Source organism: Micropterus salmoides, unplaced genomic scaffold, assembly GCF_014851395.1.
Source record: "Micropterus salmoides isolate LMB-PRFRI ecotype aquatic unplaced genomic scaffold, ASM1485139v1 Ms_hic_scaffold_9, whole genome shotgun sequence".
In the NCBI taxonomy this organism is placed as follows: domain Eukaryota; kingdom Metazoa; phylum Chordata; class Actinopteri; order Centrarchiformes; family Centrarchidae; genus Micropterus; species Micropterus salmoides.
In genome coordinates, this window is record NW_024044681.1 from 27,111,183 (window position 1) to 27,131,969 (window position 20,787).

Sequence of the window (20,787 nt, forward strand, 5' to 3'; positions counted from 1 at the left end):
ACTATTATGTGAAAATCGAGGGGAAGGCCCTCCACAGGCTTTTGAAAAAACCCCATCTCACCCTGCTGTCATCTGACAAAATATTAGACAGGCTGTTATTATCATCCACATGTTTAATTGTGGAATAGTGGAGGGTGGTTTAAATTATTTTCCTGATTGACAAATGATAATCAAACACAGTGAGGCACGAATATATAGCTGCTGCTCCCCAAGGATAAGGCTGAATCTGTATAAAGCTCATTTTTTAACTCTGCTTTCCATGCAGCAGTCTTCTAATAAACAGGCTTAATTCTACACACCTCATGCTGAAGCTCTAGTAGTAACTAGAAGCTGTAAAATTTAGGCACTGGTGCAGGTGACTCTGAAAAACATAAATTATTCACAGCATATCCGTCATGAGCGACTGCACTCTTCTGGCAAAATACTTTCCTCACAGTATCTGTTGACCAATGTTAAAAGGGTTTTGACATTATAATGTTAGGACGCCATCTTGTGGCTGGATAACTGTAGAGCTAAGAAGTGGGTGTTTTCATGTCACATCTCATTCCTCACAAGTCACCAAGAATTATTGTGTGTCGTTTGATTAAAACGTTATATGGCTTTATATGGTCCTTATTGTCTCTTCCTGTCCGCTCCTAACATTTCAGATTGCAGATGCAGCGCTGTGATTATTTGGCTTTGCTTTTACAAGTTGTCTGCTCTGTGCTCAGATGCGGTCACTGGGGTCAAATAGAAATCTGGTGCCGCAAATGTTAGACAACTTACACCTATGGTGGTGATTGAAGGAGGATACAACTACAGTGCATCTCCACCATCTTAACAAAAGATGTGTCTTAACACAATCAGAGCTGCTGCCATTCGCTGTCGAGGTGCTTTACTTATCTATGCTCACATTGTTGACACATGCTGTGCTACTTTTTACCAGTCTTGAAATATTTTCTGCATATTTTTACGCATGAAATAGCACATTTGATTAATTCCTTGTATCACCCACTTCCACGTATTGATTCAAATAAAAATAAAATGTTTCTTTTGTACATTGTTGATTTTCTGCAAATAAGGCCATTCAGAGGAATGTGGTTCTGGAATTAGTTTATATAATTTATGTGATTGTTTGATGTGAATTCAATTCAGTGTTTCTATAAGTGATTTTGTATAAAATATACAATTGTTATAGGGAACGCTCTAGCCTGACTTTATAAACACTGTAGCACTGAGCACAAGCTGAGACAGGCTATCACAACTGAACCCCTCAGTCTACAATTAGCACAACTCTTCCCCAATACACATAAACCTCAGGCTTCTCCCCTGCATGTACAATGTTGTACCCTATAAGTAGGTCAAATGCACAAAATACACGGTAACATACAGGTTATAGGCCCTGGACTCTTTCCCTCAGTTTGTTTTCTAAAGCACTATCTAGACATAGATAGTGACATAGTTTGTACGTTCCCAGAACGTAAACAAGGAGAAATGTAGTTTTCCTATCCCCTTTTTGATGTCTGTAACCGTCCAGTATATGTAAGTTATGGTAATTTTGAAATAAATTGCACAAGATACAGTCCCCTTCAAAAATATTAGAACAGTAAGGCAAATTCCTTTGTTTTTGTTGTTCACTGAAGACATTTGGGTTTAAGACACATGAGTATGAGACAAGAGTTCAGAATTTCAGCTTTTATTTCCTGGTATTCACATCTAGATGTGTTAAACAACTCAAGACATACCACCCTTTGTTTGAACCCACCCATTTTTCAAGTGAGCAAAACTATTGGAACATGTGACTGACAGATGTTTGTTGTTGCCCAGGTGTTGCCTTTTAGGTTGATTGTCCAAACATTAAATAGCTCTGCATGACTAGTCTAAGTTTTCATCCTTGGTTCAAACCTATAAGGACTGCATTTCCTGTTAAAGAGGATAAACCAACATGAAGACCAGAGAGCTGTTTATGGGAGAAAAGCAAGCCATTGTCAAGCTGAGAAAAGAAGGAAAATCGACGAGAGCCATTGGACAAACATTGGACACAGCAAGCACAACAATTTAGAATGTCCTGAAAAAGAGAGAAACTACTGGTGTATTGAGCAACAGACGTCAGACAGGTTGGCCAAGAGAAACAACAGTAGTTGATGACAGAAATATCATGAGAGCTGTGAAGAAAACCCCCAAAACATCAGTAAGTGACATCACAAACGACCTCCACAGTGCAGGGGTGAAGGTATCACAATCCACTGTTGGAAGAAGACTCAGAGAGCAGAAATATAGAGGCCACACCACAAGATGCAAACCACTCATCAGCAGGAAGAATCGGAAGGTCAGATTGAAATTTGCAAAGAAGTACAGAGATGAGCCGCAAAAGTTCTGGAGCACAATCTTATGGACTGATTAGACCAAGACTTATCTCTAGCAAAGTGATGGAAAGGCCAAAGTGTGGAGAAAGAAAGGAACTGCTTATGATCTGAAGCATACAAGCTCAGGCTCATGAATATTTATTGATGATTTAACTGATGATGGTAGCAGCAGAATGAATTCAGAAGTGTACATAAACATTTTGTCCACCAATTTACAGAGAGCTGCATTGAAATTAATGGGGAGGACAATGACCCAAAGCACACTGCCAGCAAAACAAAGGACTTCATCGGGGGGAAAAAGTGGAAGGTTTTAGACTGGCCAAGTCAATCACCTGACCTTAACCCAATAGAGCTGCATTTCATCTCCTTAAGAGGAGACTGAAGGGAGAAACACCCCGAAACAAACAAGAACTGAAAGAAGCTGCGGTAAAAGCCTGGAATAAGTAAGTAAGTAAAATTTATTTATATAGCACTTTTCACAGATAAAATCACAAGGTGCTTCACAATAAAACAACAAAATACAGTTCTAACTAAACACCGGAAACACATTGACATATGACAGACAACTTTAAAACCAAGCTTAATGTTTAGCAAACGCCTGTTTGAATAACAGAGTCTTCAGCTGCTTTTTAAAAGAAACAACACAGTTTAAGGTGCGTAACGAACTTGGGAGTGCATTCCACAACCTGGGTGCAGCTGCTTGAAAAGACTGGTCTCCTCTGGTCTTAAAGTGAGTATGGGGAACTACTAACAGCCTCTGACCTAATGACCTTAGGTTACAGGGAGTATGTTGCTGTAACAAGTCGGAGATGTAAGAGGGAGTTTGACCATGTAACGCTCTAAAAGTAAGGACCAAGATTTTAAAATGAATTCTAAAATGAACTGGCAGCGAGTGAGTTCTTTATTACTCAAGCATGTAAAAAGACTATTACAATAATCTAAACGGGAGGATATGTAGGCATGAATAATCATCTTTAATTCTATCTTTGACACCAGCGATCTTAGTTTGGATATGTTCCGTAGTTGGAAGAAGCAGTTTTTAATTAGTTGGTTGGAGTGATGCGCTAGGGACATTGCTGAATCAAAGACAACACCTAGGTTCCTAAGGCTCGGTTTCACAGACGAGCCCAGGTCACCCAAATACTGCTTGATCAAAGGGGTAATGCTATCAGGAGCAATAATTAATGTCTCTGTCTTATCTGTGTTCAGTTGCAAAGCATTCTCATTCAGCCAGTGCCTGATCTTGCTCAAACAGTTTGCTAGGGCGGATAATTTATGGAGATCTGTGGCCTTAAATGAGCAGTACAACTGAATATCATCCGCATAAAGGTGGTAAGATAAATAATTTATAATTTGTCCAAGAGGGAGAATGTACAGGAGAAATAATACCCTTGGGGTACCCCATATGACAACACTGCTTTATCCAACATGAACCTGTTTGCAAGAACACTAAAACTTCTGCCAGACAGATAAGATGAAAACCATTTTAAGACAGTTCCAGACATGCCTGCCAGCTCGTGAAGTCTTTTTAGCATGATATTGTGATCGATAGTATCAAAAGCTGAGGAAAGGTCTAATAGGACCAAGACTATGCATTTTCCAGAATCAGTGGCCATCATAATATCGCTGGAGATTTTAAGTAAAGAGGTTTCGGTAGAGTGTTTTTTGTGGAACCCAGACTGAAATTTGTCAAACAATTCATGGGTCTCAAGGAAGGTAGTCAGTTGGAATGCTACTATTTTTTCAAGAATTTGTGACACGAACGAGAGTTTAGAAATGGGCCTATAGTTCTTAGGGTCTGATGGGTCCAGGTTAGATTTTTAAGTACTGGTTCAATGATTGCATGCTTAAAGGAAATAGGGACCATGCCAGTTTGAAGTGAGATGTTAAGCATGTTCACAATGCTAGGGCCAATTGAATCAAAAGCTTTTAGGGAGGACATCCAAAGAACAGGAGGAAGGTTTCAGTTTTTCCAGCACGCATTTGATGTCATGCAGTGACACTGGGTTAAAAGAGCACCATGAATAAGAGGGGGGTGGGTCACTGAGAGCAGGATTGGAAAGAGTTTGGGAGACATTTGCCCTGATATCTGCAATCCTATTTACAAAGAAATTCAGAAACTCATTACTGTCAGTTTTACAAAATACAGCAGCTTCAGGGATAGATGGGGAAACAACAGCGTGAATGGTGTCAAACAATATTTTGGGGGTTTTCTTATTTGTCGCTATTAGGTGGGAGAAGTACTGGGTTTTTGTGTTCTTCAGCAACTCATTTAGTGAAGCGATTTGGTCCCTGAGGTGTAGTCTATGGACCTCAAGTTTCGATGTTTTCCATAGACGTTCCACCTTGCGACAGTTTCTCTTCATTGATTGTATGGCTTCTTTCATCCAGGGGAAATGCTTTTTAATAGCAATAGCATCACAAATGAAGAATTCAACAGTTTGGTGATGTCGATGGGTCGCAGGCTTGAGGCAGTTACTGAAACCAAGGGTTATGCCACCAAATATTAAATGTTATTTACTTTAAGATTAGTTGTTCCATTACTTTTTCTCACCTAAGAATGCTGTGGTCTAATACAAAGGGTGGTATGTCCTGAGTTGTTTAACACATCTAGATGTGAATACCAGGAAATAAAAGCTGAAATTCTGAACTCTTGTCTCATACTCATCTTTTGATCTTAAACCCAAATGTCTTCAGTGAACAACAAAAACAAAGGAATTTGCCTTACCGTTCCAATACTTTTGTAGGGGATTGTATATAAAGTGCTACAGAACTCCTTTTCCCATCTTCAATTACCCGATCTTGGACCAGATATACGTGTGGACCGGTGCCAATTCACCTGCTGGGCACTGCTGAAGGTGCCCTTGAACAAAACCCTGAACTCCAAACATCTCTTCATGTCTTATTACATGTGTACAGGTCTTGTTTGTGCATGTGTGTGTATTTCAGAACTGTGTGTGTGTGTATAGTAATACAACAAAGTAAAAACACATTGAATATCCCCTTTTAAAATTAATAAAGTATGCCTTCTTCATCTTCTTCCCCCAAAACGTCTATCTATGTTGCTCAGTAGGTCATACTGTGCTATGTTATAATAGAATAGGTCCTGTTTATTAAAAATACCAGTATACATTCTCCAAAGTTCTCAGATTGCTTCACATATTGTCCCTTTGTACCTATGTGTATGTACTGGTACGCACTCCACTGGTACACCTAATTATACTGTGTATCGGGAATGCTATACACTGTAATCTAAAGCATGAACCTTTTCTGACTTTTACACATTATGATCTTAAACACAATAAATACACATTGTTCTGTATATACAGTGTGTATGGCCATTTTTAGACATATTTACTCTACTTTTAAAGGGGCAATCCACCAATTTTACACATTAAGTTCATTTACATGTCATGAGAAGTATTCTGCAGTTGCTGCCCCAGAAAACATGTTATCATGACTTCTGTGGCTCTGGAGGAATTTTGTCAAGTCTGAGAAAATAACCCTGAAGATTTTGTAGTTTTGGCTTCCAATTAATAACAAAGTCTGTATTACAAACTGGATCCAGTGTTTTGGAGGTTTGATTAGAGACTGCACGTCAGGATATCTGTCTCTGCTGCTTTAATTTCGACCATTCTCTTTTCTCTCATAGGCCCTCAAACTTTATGAAAGTAGAAAACTAAATCACTGGACTTTCCCTTTCACTCACCTATACATTGTTAAATTCACATAGTATATTCTTTCATTAGATTCTCATTTTCACAGTGGTTTGGCCAATTTCATACTGGATAAATATTTGTATTTTCATTCTAAGTATATTTTATTACAATAGTACAAACTGAATAACAAACTCCAAATACTTTCTTTGTATTTTTATACTGCATTTTTACATTTAGACTTTTTTTGTCAAGCCATGACAGATTGGTCCAGTGATGTGTTTCATGCTGGCTGTTTATCTGTTAATTCAATGTGTATGTCAATTCAAACATTTCCAGATGATATGCAAACAAACCTCTTGAGAATGACAGAAACCGTGACGTATGAAAGATAGCTTTATTGCACAAGGTGTTAGAATGAACTTTTTAGTTTTTGCTTTCTTTTCATAGAAAATGTACTTTTGAACACAAGCAATTGCCATAACAAGCAACTCAAACAAATGTTTGGGATACCCTCAACATTTTTAGTTTTTTTTTGTTTTTTTTGTTTGTTTTTGATTTTCATACATTTTTTCCTTCAATTTTTCCCTTTTAGCAAGCATGCAATGATTTTTTGAGGATGAACAAAATACAAAATAATGATAATAAAAAAGTAAATAGGACAAATGACAACATCAAACGACCTTTAAAAAAGAATAAAAATTCAACAAATTAGTATCAAAAACATAAAGGGAAAGAAACATGTTTTTTTTTTGCCCATTTCAGAAGTAAAATATTTTATTTTTGATACTATTTCAATTTTGAAATTGGGGCATTCAACCCTGATGTGTCCCCTGATTTATTCTGACGAAAATAGCTCTTCATACAAAACTGTGTTTTATGTACAAGACTTAATCTATAAACAACACTGATAAAGGTGGGGATGATGGATTTAGAATGTTTAGGGTGGTGACTTTTTACTTTAATTTATCTGAACAGGGGGAAAGGATGGGAGTCCGAATGCTTCAGGTTTACAGACCGACTCCCGTCCACTATATACACAACAGTAGTTTGTGTGACCAAAAGAGCTACGAGTCCCTGATTTCACTTGGCTGAACTGGTTTTAGACACAGGCCACATACTTTAGTACAGTTTGGCCCCTGGAACCAAAATCTTGACAAAACCCCAAACAAATTAAAATGAATATTATAAATCAAAGTCAACAGATACCCCCTTCCCCAAACAAACAAACAAATGAACAAAGAAGATGGATAAATAAATATAAACCACAAAACACTATCATGGAGATGCTTCAAAAAGTCATTCCAGTAGGTTCTGGTGTGAATGAACATTAGAACAAATGAGGGGGGTGGGATAAAGAAAGTGGAACATATACAGTACTTCAGACAGGGCAACAACAAAGATATCAATTGAGTGAACATTATATAATTTTCAAAACTGAACTCCCTGACATATAACATCGCTCAACATTATATAATTTTACTTCATTCACATCATGACTGGGATTCCATCAGCTAGTTATCTATTTTTTTGAAGAGCAAAGGTCGGCGGAGTGACACAAAGGCTGGCTGAGAGGTTGGTAGGATGTGTTACTGTACAGAAGCCTTAATTCTGTGTCATATCTCAAGTCTGCAGTTCTCCTCCCAAAGTAAAACGTATTTGTGGATCCTTATAGTTGTATTTACCAGCCGCTCAGGCTCACGACAAGCTTGTTAGAGACACAAAGCCTACATCCTCATGAGCAGACTAACATACAGAAAGCTTTCTGCCATGCTTGTTTCCACCGAACACACTCAGCAAAGCAAACCAGGGAGGTTATTATCTGTTCACCCAGTGAGCTTTCCTTCTCAGGATCTGATCTAAAACTAAGTAGCCTATCTTGCTTTTCCCATCTCAACATGGATCTTGGAAAGGGCCACTCTCGGTCCATACAGGAGTGAAACACTCTTCTCTTAGTCGGTCTACATACAGAAACATACAGAATATCCCGTATATATACTAAACTTTTTCTTTCTTTAGTCCAACCTTTTTTAAATTTCTATTTTTAAAATTTCATGATTGAGCGATTGTCTCGTTCTTAAATTTGACATTAACATTAAATTGCTGTATATACTACTACACTATTGTAGTATATACAATTTATACTTTGTCATAATTTCACTAAAATGTCAATAATATACCTACATAGAAATATATATGTAAATTCTTTATAATACCAAATATTCTCTATTTGTAATGTGAGAAATTATAGCTGGTTCATTTGGGTTGTCATGATTTGATTAAAAAGTTAGACACTGTTTAGCTGGAGAGAGATGTGTGGAGAAGATTAATGTGATAGTAATGTTATCCTTCTTGGAAGTGAACCTGAATAATTTCTTTTGGAATCACCATTTAGAGAAAATCTGCCAATAGCTATTTGGGACTTAAGAGACACATATAAGGTGAAAGATACAGTAAGACTAGGGGAACTTAACTGGAAGTCCTGCAAATTCACAATAATACTCAAACTATGGAGGACAGTATGTGTGTGTGCATATGAGAGACAGGATGGCCACACAGCTTCATACTGGCTATCGTAGTCTTCATCATCATAAACACAGAGCTTTTAACTCCTCAATTATAGTCACTATTTCCAGATGACCACAGAATCGCTTCCTGTTTTTTTGCTGCGCAACTCCTGCGAGAATTGAGTGGAGCTGAGCACCAGCCGGCTGGAACTGTTAGTTGGAGTTAGTAATTCTTGTAGAGTCCCAGGTGAACATGAAAAGTAGGGTTAGCTGGGTCTCTGTCTGGGAGAACCCCTATCCCGAGGAAAATTAGACCGACCGCTGGGCAGTTCACCATTAGTCGGGTTTAAAGAAAGATGGTTGCATACCCATTCTCGCCCAGGCTGAAGAATGCCAGAGTGGGGCTGGCAGAGGAGTGGGACAGCAATGCATGTCTGTGCAAGAGAGTGGACTACACCAACGTGTATGACTTGGAGTATGCCCCAACACTCTGTTTCTGCAATCTCCCCAGTGCAGAGGAGCTGCTCTCTAGCAGCGAGTCTCTAGAGCCCCCCACCTTGTTACTGTTGGTGGGGTTGCTGCTCGTGCTGGAAGTGGAAGCTGTTGCTGCAGTGTTGGAGCTGGGCATGGTGAGAGTCCTTTGGGGCAAGGTGGCAGTGCCCAAGCTCGCACCCAAGCTGCCCAGGCCAGAATGGCCCAGTGTCAGCGCCTGCTGTTTGGCAGGGTCTAGAGTCTTGTGACGGCCCTGGGTGTGATACGCCCGCTGCGTCAGGCTGCGGATTGAGGCTTCCCGCGGTGGCACAGCTGGGCAAGGGTCATGCAGCTCCCCTTGCTTGCGGAAGAATGGGTCTGTCTTCATGTAGAGGGGTAGGTTGCAGAATTCACCTGAGAGAGGCATGATAAGAGTCAGGATCAGACCATATAATGAGGACATTTTTAATTTTAAAAGGCTTTTGTGTCATTTCAACTGCTTAAATGAATTACTTCCAGATACATATATACATATTTTCTTCCTACATTATAACACATGACTTTGATTGAGGCCAGAAAGCCTTGCAGTGATTGCTTAGATACGTCGGCCAAGAAACATGACTCCTTGCTTACTTGTGTATCTTTTGTCATCCTAGGCAACTGTCTGCAGGTAATTATTGAGTGGTATGAAATATTTTTGATTCAGTGTGGATCATTCATAGAGACAGTGTCATTCCCCGGAATCTAAATGGGATATACCTATTTATCTTTTGAATCAGTATCTAATGAACACTTTTCTTTGATGCATCTCGACACCCACAGAGTCCAGTTTATCCCAACTAAGTATGTCTGTTTATTTAGAGAAAGTTCTTTTACTTCTATTCCAGCACTGCTGCTGTGCCATTTTGGTGCCCTCTTGTCAAATCCCATTTTAATTTACTATAAAAATAAAAAAACACCTTCTTTGGTTATGTAGTCTCTAGCTTTACTTTACTTCAGTCTTGTGTGTCAGGGTATCGCTGGGTTACAACTAAAACATCTCCGGCCTGTATTGAGTGTCTTAACTGTACCAATATGTAGTACTCTAAATGAGTACAGTGTGAAATGTATTACAAAAGTTTTATTTATAAAATTATTCTAAATCACGACATAGCAAGTATTTATGCATTCGTTGACTCTGCATGGCTCTCATCTTTTCATACTTACTTTTGTTGGCACGGTGGGGAATGGGCACCGCTACATTTTTACCGCGGTCATAGTCCTGTGGTTTGGGTGGTGAGGCAGTGAAGCGGCAGATGCCTGGTTCAGACGGCGTGCTTAGGGAGGTCATGCTGTCAGCTGGATCATTGGTACCTGTGGTCATTTGGTCAGATGAGCTGTCAGAGATGAAACACTCTGTAATGGTGAACTTTGCATGCTGCAGGTGCTCCTCCAGCTTGGCGTGCTCGTAGGCCCTGGCCAGCTCCTCGTAAGTGGAGGAGGCGCTCTCTGTCGACACCATGCTGTTGCGACCCTTGTCTGGAAAAACAAATAAGAAATAATTTCCTTAGTTGATGCTTTTTCAGAATCAGTTTTTCAGTGCTGTGTCCAAAAAAAACCATGCACCTTTGGTGTCACTAAAAATGTATATTGTTTTAGAGAAAGCTGTTAGTTGGGAGGTAAATAAGGTTTCTGAATTATGGTGATTTTTTTGCTAATTTGTGTACTTGTACAGAAATGGTGAAGACGTAGACGTAAAGATGGAATATATTTTCTCTATTCTACAATTTGAGGATGCATGTTGTGGTATACATACTGTTCATATGTCTCTAGACTGGTCTTTAATTTGATGAAAAAAAGTAAAGACTTGTCATTATTTTCATTAAAGAAATGCTTCTTGGCATAAAAAATGGCAATGACATAAAAGCATTAGTAGTACATAAGAGTAGCAGTGTCATTGTGTCAGCGGTACTCGCTGGGATTGACCCACCCGTGTCTTGCGAGAGGCTGGCGCTGTAGCTGTCACTCTCAGTGGCGGTGATGCCATGAGAGCCCATCGTCCGCCAGTCTGAGGTCAGAGTGCGTGCAGAGGCCGTCGACTGGCTCTGGCTCGGTCTGCTCAGTGTCCACTGGCTGGAGTATCTGTTCCTGGAGCTGTGGGCTGATTTTATACTTTTCCTGGACACGGGGTCTGAAAGAGGTCACAGTGCTCAGAGACCAGCTTGGCAATACAAAGACAGTATATCCATGTATTGATTGTCAAGACGACTACAGGCTGTCTTTATACTCTCATCATCGTCTCGACTGAATTGGATGTAATTCAATAACAGATCAAAGCTTTCACATGAATTTACCAGCTCAATTCATTTCACATTTTGTCACCACAGTAGTAGTCACTGAACTGTGAAATTGACTGCAAAAATCTTTATTTGAAAAGAAACACAAACTCACTCGTGCCGGGGCGGATATCCGACATGTCAATCAAAGGCCCTGAATTCTGGATAAGGGCTTGGTGGTGCAGAGACACGCCTGTGCAGAAGTTCTGCGGATTCACTGATTGGCTGAACTCAGTGTCTGTCACTGGCACCGCTGCCTTATCCTCCCCTGTTGAAGGCAAGAGATGAGGAACAATTATTCAAAACTCGTTAATGATGTAATATAAGCTGCTAGAAAATGACCATGCAAAATGATTGATTCTGTTGTTGTTGAGTGTGGCCACATGCCTATCTGTTTGATGCCTTCCTTGTCCTCAATGAGCAGCTGAACACGTGGGATATCAATGTGCAGCCTTGGTCCTTGAGGAGGGCCCTTAACTGGAGTGTCTATACTGCGATTGTTCTTGCTGCACACACACATGGAAATCACACAAATAGTCAGACTGGTGTCTCTTATGAGGTTTTACAAATATTTATGCAGTTGACCTACGTGAAATGTTACTTCATCTAAACAGCAGACATAAAAACTTAAAACTATGTCCATAAAAGCTGGTTCTTACCTGATAAGCATCTCAGCGAGGCTCTTAGCATCTATAACAAGATAACATCTTAATTAGAGTTGGCTATGAAGATAATCGTTTCAGCTTGTCACTCTATGTTACATGAATCCATTACACACAATGATCTCTCTCTCTCTGAGCTCTCTTGTTCCTCTCACCTCTAAGTCGTTTAAGCCTCTTCTCCTTGCGTTTCTTGCGGACAATGAAGAGCAAAGCAACGCCCAGGGTAACCAGTATGACGGGAGAGCCGATGGAGAACAGCTTCTTCACGTCATCCCCTTCTCCACGAGCTGATTTAATGGGAGGGATTGTACCTGTGGAGAGGAGATGGAAGGAAGAACATATTTCATACAGAAAATTCAGCGCGAGAGGTGCAGATGACGGACAGAAAAACATATAGGATACACTTACTGCCATCATAGTCAGTGGTGGCAAACTGGGAGCTCTGGTTGCCACACCCAGCACTGTTGCAGGCCTTCATTTTGAGCTCATACCAGGTGGCCTCGCGCAGCTCACTGAGGAAAAGCTGAGTGGTAGAGTTGGCCTTTAGGCTCTGCCAGGCCCAGGTTCCTTTGGGCCTAAAGTCCAGCATCAGGTCAGTGATGGGGCAGCCGCCGCTGGTCCAGCCCTGCAGGTTAAGCCCTGCATGAGTGGAGTTGATGTGAGTGAGCAGCGGCTGATCCTTGTTGAACACTGGTTCTGAAGAGAAGACACAGAGCAACAGGAGGTTGGAAAGAGGATGGTAATGCCAACAAAGCAATATCGTAAGTCTACATTTATTTGTGATCTATTAATGACTTAACATCAGGGAATACTGTCATTATAAACAATATTTCACATTAGGTTTTAATCCATGGTTTGTTTTCCCTGATGTAAAGAGTGTCTCAGCTTGTTGTATTTATGATTCTGAATATATCCACCTACATGTTTAACGTTTTATCTCATTTTATGTCACAGCAACACTCTGGAGCCATTGTGTGTTATTCTGTATTTACAAAATGTTTGACTTTAATTAGGATAACGTTAAATGACCAGATTACCTCCACATAAAAGATATTTCTTTACAGAAGGTTCGGTACAATCATACATGTTTTCAATGTCTATGGTCTGACGTGGGCGGTAGGCAGTTTTCACATTGCCTTGAAAACACAGCAAGATGGAAAAGCAAACTAAAGCCAGATGTGACATCTTTTAAGCTCAATGAAGAAAGTTTCTAACCTAAATTTTAGATTAATTCCTGACACATTTGAAATGATAAATTAAAGAGAATACAATGTTATACTGGTTTGAGAGTTAGTCTACGACATGTTTGCCATCCCTCACCTCTTCCATGGGTCTTAGCCTCTATGATCTCACTGATGCGCCCTGAGCCCACACTGTTCTTGGCGGCCAACTTGACCTTGTACCAGGTCCCACAGCGCAGATTGTCCAACCTGAAGGAACGTTCACTGGAGCTGATGAACACGTCCCTCCATTCCTCTGTGTTGTCCACCGAATACTGCAGCACAAATCCTGCAGAATGACACAGCACAACTTTATGTCAAAAACACAACTTTGGAGCCACAACTGTAAATCCAGTGCATTAAAGAGTGCTGAGGATCCTTGCTGCTGCTGCTGCTGCTGTGGTTACATCTGTTGTACACCAGGGGGCAACACACAGCTACAATCAGTTCTAGTTTGACTACTTCTTACCCAGAAACATTGTTTACACTGTAATGTGCAGCATTATGGATGAAGCACACTGAAAATGATCTGTCACAAAATTTAGTTATAAGGTCATGGATATTTTTTGATGAGACAGATGCAAGGTGGGCAGGTGTTACTGTGTTCACATGAAAGTCTCGTCAGGAGCATACCTCTGATGGAGCTTCCCCCATTGTCCCCAGGGATCCAAGCCAGAGTGATGGAGGAGGTGGAGGTAGTGGAGACGGTCAGACGAGGCTGATCAGGAGGAACTGGATGTACACACAGAGACACTGACTCAACAACAGAGCAGAAACATCAGAACACTTTGTAAACTGGTCGGCTGCAACTCAAGTGCGTCTTCTGTTTCTTCTTACCTTGCACCACCAGATTGACTATGATGGTGTCAAAGCCCAGAGTGTTAGTGGCCGTACAGGTGTAGTACCCAGAGTCCTCTGCTTTGACTGAACGTAGCACCAGTGTGCCATTGGATAAGATCTGCCGCTGACTGTCTGCTGTCACGGGAATGGCAGAGTCCTCGCTGACAAAGTACAGACAGGTTACAGATGTTAAACTCAACCCAGAGATGTTGTTTCCTCTCACAAGCAGCAAAATCTGTCTGAGTGAGTCATGACGCTGACATATAAGTGGTATAAGAAGAAGCTCTAACCTGTCTTTGGTCCATTTAATTGTGGGGGCGGGTTCTCCCACTGAGCTGCAGGGCAGACGCACTTCCTTCATCCAGGGTGTGGTCACCGTGCCCCCAAAGGACAGGATCTTAGCCGGGACTACAGACAAGACAACAAAATAAAGTGACTGAATTGAATCGTTGACACACACTCCAATCACACAGTTAATGACAGATAACACCAAAACGAAACAAAAACTGCTTCGGCATCTCTCTCACAAAGATGCCTTTTTTTCATACTTTCAGATATCTATCTGCCTGTCTCTGCTGTTTGTTGAATAAGTGGCCCAGTTTGCCGAAGGGCAAAGGCTTTTACTCACAGCTGAGGGAATAAAAAGCTGTAGCGTAGTGTTTAAGTGTAGCTCCTCCTCTAACCTCTTAGTTTCAGTCTATGTTTTCTCCATAGATCCTCCCCTCTATTGATTCTTGCCCGCTACCTCTCTCCCCAAGGGTCATTTTACTGGAAAGGCCCTGTTCATCACCACATAATTAACAACAGCATATCTTGCAACACAGCCGCTACTCAATCAATACTACGGCTGTCAATCAATAACAGAGAGAGCAAACAGAGAGAGAAAGGAGAGAGAGTGATGAAAGTGATCTGTGTAAAGGAGATCATGTTGTCGTTTCATAAACATCTTCAGAGCGGTCTCCCTCATAACCTTTAAAGGACTCTCTTTACTCTTCTCCTCCACTACAGGCTCGCCTGGAGGACCTACCTTTCCCAGCAGGCTCCACTATGACCTTTGAGCTCATGTTGCCTCGGCCCGCAGTTGTCACAGCTGCAGCCCAGATGTGGTATTGTTTTCCACGGGAAAGGTGCGTGATACGGTAGAAGAGCATCTCTGGGTTGGCCTCGTACTCACTGGGTGCCTGGGACAGAGGGAACACAATGTCATGTTAGCAAACTTTGATGGCACAGTGATACGACAGGCTTGGAGGCAGCTCTTGTACTAGAAACTCTACCAGTCTAAAGAAGTGTTACAGGTTGTACATATTTAAATGTGTACAGAAAAACAGCAAAGACAAACAAGTCTTGGAAAGAAAGAGTGTTTTTCTCAGCAGATATTTTAACTTGTCATAGTAGCAAATAGTGTGACAGTGTGTGACAGTAAGCAAGCATGCACAATACCAGGAGCCTGAAACTGAAGAAGCTAAATGGAATTCAGCCATCATCATTTCAGTTATTTACTTTATTTGCTTTTCCTACTTTGATATGTCAAAACGTCTTCTGTGAATAAGAACTGAAAGAAAACACAAATCTATTCTAGTGAGGCATTTGCTTAGAGGTAGACGTCAGTGAAAGAAGGTGAAAGCCACACACACACACACGACACTCTTAACTCCTAACTTAATTTATTTTAAATTCCATAGATCACCATATCAGCACAGCTTGCCCATTTCAGGATAAAAGCCAGCAATGATCAGAGTTACGAGTGTGTAGGACAGGTGTTTAACAGGGCAATTAACATGAACATAGAAATAGAAAGAAAAGATTCCTGTATGTTATACTGACAGGGATCCATTATTGTATTTTCATGTAGACTCGTTTTCTATTTATATATACCGTATGTTCCAAAATGCTTTTTGATTTTGTAATTTTTGCCTTGTGAGCAGTGATATTGTACATTTATTTTTTTACACATTAAAGTCTTTTTAGAATAAATATTGCTGTGTTTTACAGACCTTAAACATTGTATGGGTAACTGATATGTATTCATATTCTTTGTCTTATTGCTTCATTTGAATTTAAGCGATCATGTGTTTTTCTACTTTTTTATATACACTCAGTGTTTCTCTCGTTTGTATTTGCTCTATTTCTTGGAGCAGGGACATGTAGATATTGGAGGCTTTTCTCTGCTGTGAATGACCTCTCCATGGACTCCACCTCTATGTTCTTGTAGGTTGCACTGTGAATTTCTGTCTTGACTGAAACAATGATACAGGGAAATGTCATCTTTTGGCAGTGATTCGCTTGTTGATCAATTTATTTACCTTTGATGATGTTGAACGAATGGGGCAATTGCATTTAATGTTTTGAAAATCGTGTTTCAGAGTGGTTACAGTTAAATATTAAGCGATTAAACATTTGAAAAACACTGTAAGAAATACATGAAATAAGAAATTTGTATAGATCTATTTTAAGAAAAATCACATTTTAGGCCTCAATGTTGGATTAAACAAGGTGTTCCTGTGGATATTTTTCCCACTAACACATCTTTGAGAGGATAGTCACACATACACCTGTCGGCACACACACACACACACACACGCCAACGCGCGCACAGAAACACTGTTTTCTTGTCAAGTCGATCTTCTGTTCTATCTCTTTAATCTGCTCATTTTCAGTTCCTTCACCATTTTCTTTTCCCTCTTTTCCTCCATCCCTCTCTGTCTAGCTCATTGAAGAGGAGAGGATGGAGGGACAGAGGGGGGGAGATGTGTGTGTGTGTGTCTGTGTGTGTGTGTCTGTGTGTCTGTGTGTAGGGGGTGCGTTCGAAAATTCCTCCAGCATAGCGGTGGTGTTGTGGTGATCCAGGGAGTGATACAGGGAGATAATGAAAAGACGGACAAAAGCACTCTCATCTTGATGTGACTGATACCCTCTTCTGCTCCTCCCTTCTTCCCAGCCTGTCTCTCACTCTTCCCCCTCTCCCCTCATCTCTCTCTTTTTTCTCTCATTTCCCCCTCGGTCTCTCCCTCCCTCTAATGGTGTTCCTCTTTCTCCCACTCAACCTCCTTTCCCCCTCCCTTCCTTCCTCCCTCTCTCCTCCCTGTCCGTGCTCATTTACATGGCGCTCATGCACAGAGAGGGAGGAGAATTTGTGAATAATAAAAAAGTGAGATTCTAGCCCGATATCAGACTTCAATGTGTGCTGGTGTTTGTGTGCACATAATCTAACCACAACCAAAATGCCCCACATGTATAAATAGAAAATGTTGAAATGTTATGTCTGTGTGTGTGTGTGTGTGTGTGTGTTTGTGTGTGTGTTTCCTATGCGGCAGTGTGCATGTGTGAGCTTGTTCAGCTTCATTTGCATATCTACGTCTCATCATGTTGCCAAGACAACCTCATCTGTTCATCTGGGAGGGCAGGAAATAAAGCGATGGTGCAAATGCAGTGAAAGAGAGACGTGCAAAGAAACACACACGCACACACACACACACATACAGGTTCAATTAATAATACTGGTTACTAATTAATTATTTCATTTTCATTAAGTTCACAAATTCCTTGCTTCTCAATCACCTGGAACGTTTCCTACTGGCCGCTTATGAGTCACACCCACAGAGGTTCACTTACCGGCTGCCCAGACCCTGGACTGGAGCAGTAGATGGTGTACTTGCGGATAACACCATTTGGTTTATGAGGAGGCAACCAGGACACAACCACACTACTTGGAGAGGAGGGAACTGCCTTGATGCCAGCCGGTGGACCAGGAACTATAGGAAAAACATAAGAACATCAGCAAGTGGGCACGTGTGTGCTTCCATGTGTATTTTAGTGTTTGTGCATGCGCATGCTGGGTTTTGGATGCCTATTAAAGTGAGCAGGCTTGTTTGCAGATTGCTAGTTTTATCCTTCACTAAGCTGCTCTGGGAGGACTTGAAAGAACTCCCTTTGGGTGGACAGTGGTGACATATGTTCAGTCAGACATTGGTCAGCAGTTCTGACTCTGTGACACCCAGCATTCTCCTAACCCTCAAACCCACAAACAGATTAGACACTAGTGTCTGATCCTCTGCAAGCCACTTCAGCTTCACACAGGACACCACTTAATGCTGTCATTACCATCTAAAGGCGTAAGAAGGGTTTAAAATGGATGCGCACTTTACAAAAAACACACCAGGACACTGGACACTGAGAAAGGCAAAGAATAATGCTTTTGTCACATTGGCTTTACAGTATGGGGTTCACACTGTCAAGCCTATTCAATCCCCACCATAAATTTAACTTGCACTTGACAGTGGGCCTCATCTGGGGTCTACAAAAAGGGGCTACCGCAGTGTAAGACCCAGCTCTCTAAATCCAACCCCCAATTCTTCTTTTTTGTTTTTGTAATGTGAGCCCCCTCCGATTCAGTCATTCAACCAGCCCATACCCTCAGACTCCTTCATCCTGCGCATTACATAAACAGGATGAAAACCTCACTCAAAAAAGAGGTTTTGAAAAAGGGGGAGACGGGGATGAAAGAATGGCAAGAATGAAACGTGCACTGCTTGGGGGAGTGATGGTGGTGTTAGGGAGGGGCAGTTGAGGCAGTCATCATTATCATAACTGGACCTTCATGTCAAAGTAGGAGTGGCAGTGGGAGGGGGGAGCGTTAAGTCCCATCTGGTGCCCAAAATCTGCCCAGGACTGGAGACAGACAGACACAGAGTCTGCTGAACAGACAGTACAGCTCGTGTGATGATGAGGAAGAGAGGGACAATGGTGCTGACTGAGTGAACATCCCCACCTACATGAATATATCATGCACTACTGCACCAATCAGAGGAGGATATATTGTGCATAATACACTCCAAAAACACAAAGAATGAAGTCTAGCAGTAAATTGGCTGAGAAAAAAATCTTGGTTATGACATGTCTTTTCTGGGTGCCTTATTTGCTTCATTGGCCAAGAATAGGCTGTGTGATCACCTTGTATCTTTCCATCTTTAACCCCCAGGCCCCTCCTCTTCACCCTCCTCTATAAAGAGACATGGATCTGGCTGTAATCCCGCCTCCAATGGTGTAAGCACAAAATTAAGTCTCTCTAATCCAAATGGAGTTAATCTCTATGCCTGTGGCAAGTGGGCTGGTGGAGAAGATGCAGGCTGATGGCTGACTCCTGGATGCTATACTCTCTGAGAGAGCACGCCTCCTCTCCACCCAGTGTCTCCCGTCAGCCCTCCCTCAGCTCTGAACCGTGGACCCAAAGCCTCTTAATTCTCATTAGCAGTGCTAATGGAGCTTCCCAGCATAAATGAGCTTTTGTCATGGTTTGAGATAAAGCCGAACACTCTTTTTAATATATCCCTCTCCTATCCCTTTACCCTGACCCTGTACATTGTGCAAGTGTAGTTCATGCTTTCCTTTATTTGAATTTTCCTAAAATGTATTAACTTTTTTTTTTTTTTTGAGTGTCTGTTCGTGTTTATACTCACGGTCCTCGCGGGTTTGGATATACAGGACGTTGCTGCGCACCCCGTCTCCAGCTTGGGTGTAGGCCAGCACCTGAACACTGTAGTTAGTGAACTTCTCCAGCCCTCGCAGCTCCACCTGTTCACGTGTGGTGGTGATATTCTGCATCTCTCCCCATTCTGAGAACACGAGGGAAATGCTGTTTTAGAGAGTACTGTTGGTTATCTGGTGGACAAGCAACACAGACCAACTCTGTCTTCTACCAAATACATTTATATACTATTAATTTGCTTTGCTAAATATGTTTTGGAAGAAATGTGCCTGGACAAGGCAGCAGTCGTAAGGAGGACGTTAGAGTGAATGGCTGCCTATACAAAGCACAAAACGTTAAAGCAGAGACCATCATATTGAAAGAAGTCCTGTCTTGCTTCACAGTCTTTCCCTAACCTTAACAGAGTGCTTTAGAAAACGTGGCAGCCTAAACGTACCCAATAAAATGTTAATTGTGCTTTTGTTGCCATTGTCTGGACGTCATTTCCCACAAAACATATTTGCAGATGCAAATTAGTTGAATATAAACTGAATATTTTAGGAAACAGGATTGAACAAACACAGGAGCACAAACACACTCTACTCCCACTGTACTGTAATCTCATCTATCAATATTGGTGGTGTTAAAAATCTAAGACACAAAGAAACAAGGGCAAACACGGACAAATTCAAAGAATATACAGGAACAGGAAGTGCTTTATGAGAAAGGTGCGGACACACATTAACACATTCTGACTAACAACACTGACAGAGAGGTGGGTGAGTGGGTGGGTGGGTGATAGTTGTTGAAGTTTAGAATGAGATAGGTGATAATTACTCTGCATTGGCCACTGGGCCTGGCCCCCACAGCACCCACCTCCGTCAGGGAAGAGGGACCAAAACACAACTCGGTAGCCTTTCAGCACACCGTGCAGTGTCAGCCGTGGAGGCTCTGCCCATGTGATCACCGCCTCGTCCGACGTCACAGAGATGGCTCGCACATTCTGCGGAGGCTCACTGGGCACTGGAGAGAGCAAGGAGGCGAATGTTAGTTGATTCAGATATATGAGTATATGAGAGTAATTTCTACAAAAAACCTTGGTTATTGCTGTCGCTAAGAAGACCAGACTGATTTAGCATGGCAGCTGAAGCACAGATAATTAATGACTACTCAACACCAAAAACCCACAGGAAATCTCTGCTGAAACAAATCAGTCAAATAAGTTCAAATTAGCTCTCAATAGTTCCTTGTTCAGTGCTAGCTTTTAGAGCACAGAGAAAAGAAAAGGAGGAGGTGTGTCGGTAGAG

The 20,787-nt window shown here is 41.4% G+C and overlaps 1 protein-coding gene across 2 annotated transcripts in view; it reads right to left on the reverse strand.

Moving 5' to 3' along the window:
- Positions 1-6,390: 6,390 nt before the first annotated feature.
- The window catches only part of LOC119896031 (Down syndrome cell adhesion molecule-like protein 1 homolog), a 51,708-nt gene continuing 37,311 nt past the window's right edge, over positions 6,391-20,787 (reverse strand). The window contains exons 18-33 of one of the 2 annotated variants that reach the window (XM_038709503.1): positions 20,357-20,503; positions 19,473-19,628; positions 17,629-17,768; positions 15,044-15,197; positions 14,307-14,424; positions 14,014-14,177; positions 13,810-13,908; positions 13,277-13,465; positions 12,365-12,652; positions 12,112-12,267; positions 11,954-11,984; positions 11,682-11,800; positions 11,410-11,562; positions 10,949-11,149; positions 10,186-10,497; positions 6,391-9,393 (exon numbers count right to left, since the gene is read on the reverse strand). In XM_038709503.1, the coding sequence (XP_038565431.1) occupies positions 8,960-9,393; positions 10,186-10,497; positions 10,949-11,149; positions 11,410-11,562; positions 11,682-11,800; positions 11,954-11,984; positions 12,112-12,267; positions 12,365-12,652; positions 13,277-13,465; positions 13,810-13,908; positions 14,014-14,177; positions 14,307-14,424; positions 15,044-15,197; positions 17,629-17,768; positions 19,473-19,628; positions 20,357-20,503 (2,861 nt within the window). In that variant the 3' untranslated portion in view covers positions 6,391-8,959. Of the gene's footprint in view, positions 9,394-10,185; positions 10,498-10,948; positions 11,150-11,409; positions 11,563-11,681; positions 11,801-11,953; positions 11,985-12,111; positions 12,268-12,364; positions 12,653-13,276; positions 13,466-13,809; positions 13,909-14,013; positions 14,178-14,306; positions 14,425-15,043; positions 15,198-17,628; positions 17,769-19,472; positions 19,629-20,317; positions 20,504-20,787 lie in introns of both variants that reach the window. The other variant, XM_038709502.1, reaches the window with a different exon arrangement.